Raw genomic sequence first — 1,190 nt, forward strand, 5'->3', positions numbered from 1 at the left:
CTGTTTTTGAAAAACTGTATTTAAACTATAAACATACAATGCTAAACTTGTCAGTAAACAGTGTCATACATTAAATAAATATGGATTTTTTTTGCATTTTTAAATACATTTTTAATGTCTTATCATATGCCAGTCCAAAAATACGTTATTTGTAATTAATATGAATTGTTGTTTGTTAATTACACTGAAAATGGAAGATCAAGTTGTGCGCATTGTTTTGTGTGATACAGTTTTGTGTCCAGTATGCTGTAGTATGCTATTCTGAACATAGCCAGTGTTTTGGACATTTCTTAAAATATACTCCTAAAAGAAATTAGAAAAGGTGTTACCTATGCATTGTAATTTAAATTCTGTCTTTAATCTTTTTATCTCCAGTCCTTTTTTTGTATATTGTCCATGTTACTCGCTCTTAAAAGAGTGAACCAGTGCATGATGAGCTGTATTATCTATAGTCAAACAGGTGGGCATATCATCAAAAATGTGACTCTGGATTGCTGGAGAAAAGGCAACAATCGGGAAGAACTACAACTCCAGAGTGAGGGAATGGAGACTCAAATCTTCGAATACCTCTTCAATGATGAGAACAGTATGTGTTAAAGTATTTGCACAGTGTAATATCAATGACAAGGTTACTAGTAAATCACACCATAAAGAGAAGAGTGGACATTGCACAGGAGCTGTCTTTTAAATAATATCTTTGCAAGCAATTCATGCAAATTCCATGAATCTACAGTATTATCTTCATCTGTTTATTTTGTATATGTAACTGTATCATATACAGTATATATAATTTGTTATTTTATTAATGATCTCCTCGTTATTGTGTAAATCTACAGATGGACTTTGGCACTCCAGTCTAATAAATCAGCATCTGATTGATCATTACATTCCTTTCCTACCTCTGGAGCTGAAGCATGTGCATCAGTGTGTCATGGCTGAGATGGTTCATCTGAACATCAAACCAAACTATGATCTGGCAGATAAAGTGGCCAGAGACATGCCCTTCTTCCCTGAAGAAGAAAAAGTATTTGCTCTTAAAGGCTGCAGGTCTGTCAGACAGAAGTTGGTACTCTATTTGAAACTGGAGTAGAAAAAATAGCTTCACTATTTATTTACTACAGTGGTTGTTGATTTGGAATTTAATAAAAAAATATCTGGTACTTCTTTATCTGTGTCATGAACATTAAATA

The 1,190-nt window shown here is 33.0% G+C and overlaps 1 protein-coding gene across 1 annotated transcript; it reads left to right on the plus strand.

Annotated features, from left to right (window-relative positions):
• Window positions 1-396: 396 nt before the first annotated feature.
• On the plus strand, window positions 397-1,091 carry LOC107706000 (torsin-1A-like). The gene is made up of 2 exons (XM_016509560.1): window positions 397-586; window positions 837-1,091. The coding sequence occupies exons 1-2, from the start codon at window positions 397-399 to the stop codon at window positions 1,088-1,090; spliced, it is 444 nt and encodes a 147-aa protein (XP_016365046.1). The 3' UTR covers window position 1,091.
• The last annotated feature ends 99 nt before the right edge of the window (window positions 1,092-1,190 follow it).

The sequence above is a fragment of the Sinocyclocheilus rhinocerous genome, unplaced genomic scaffold (genome assembly GCF_001515625.1).
Source record: "Sinocyclocheilus rhinocerous isolate Xijiao unplaced genomic scaffold, SAMN03320098_v1.1 scaffold40671, whole genome shotgun sequence".
Taxonomy (NCBI): domain Eukaryota; kingdom Metazoa; phylum Chordata; class Actinopteri; order Cypriniformes; family Cyprinidae; genus Sinocyclocheilus; species Sinocyclocheilus rhinocerous.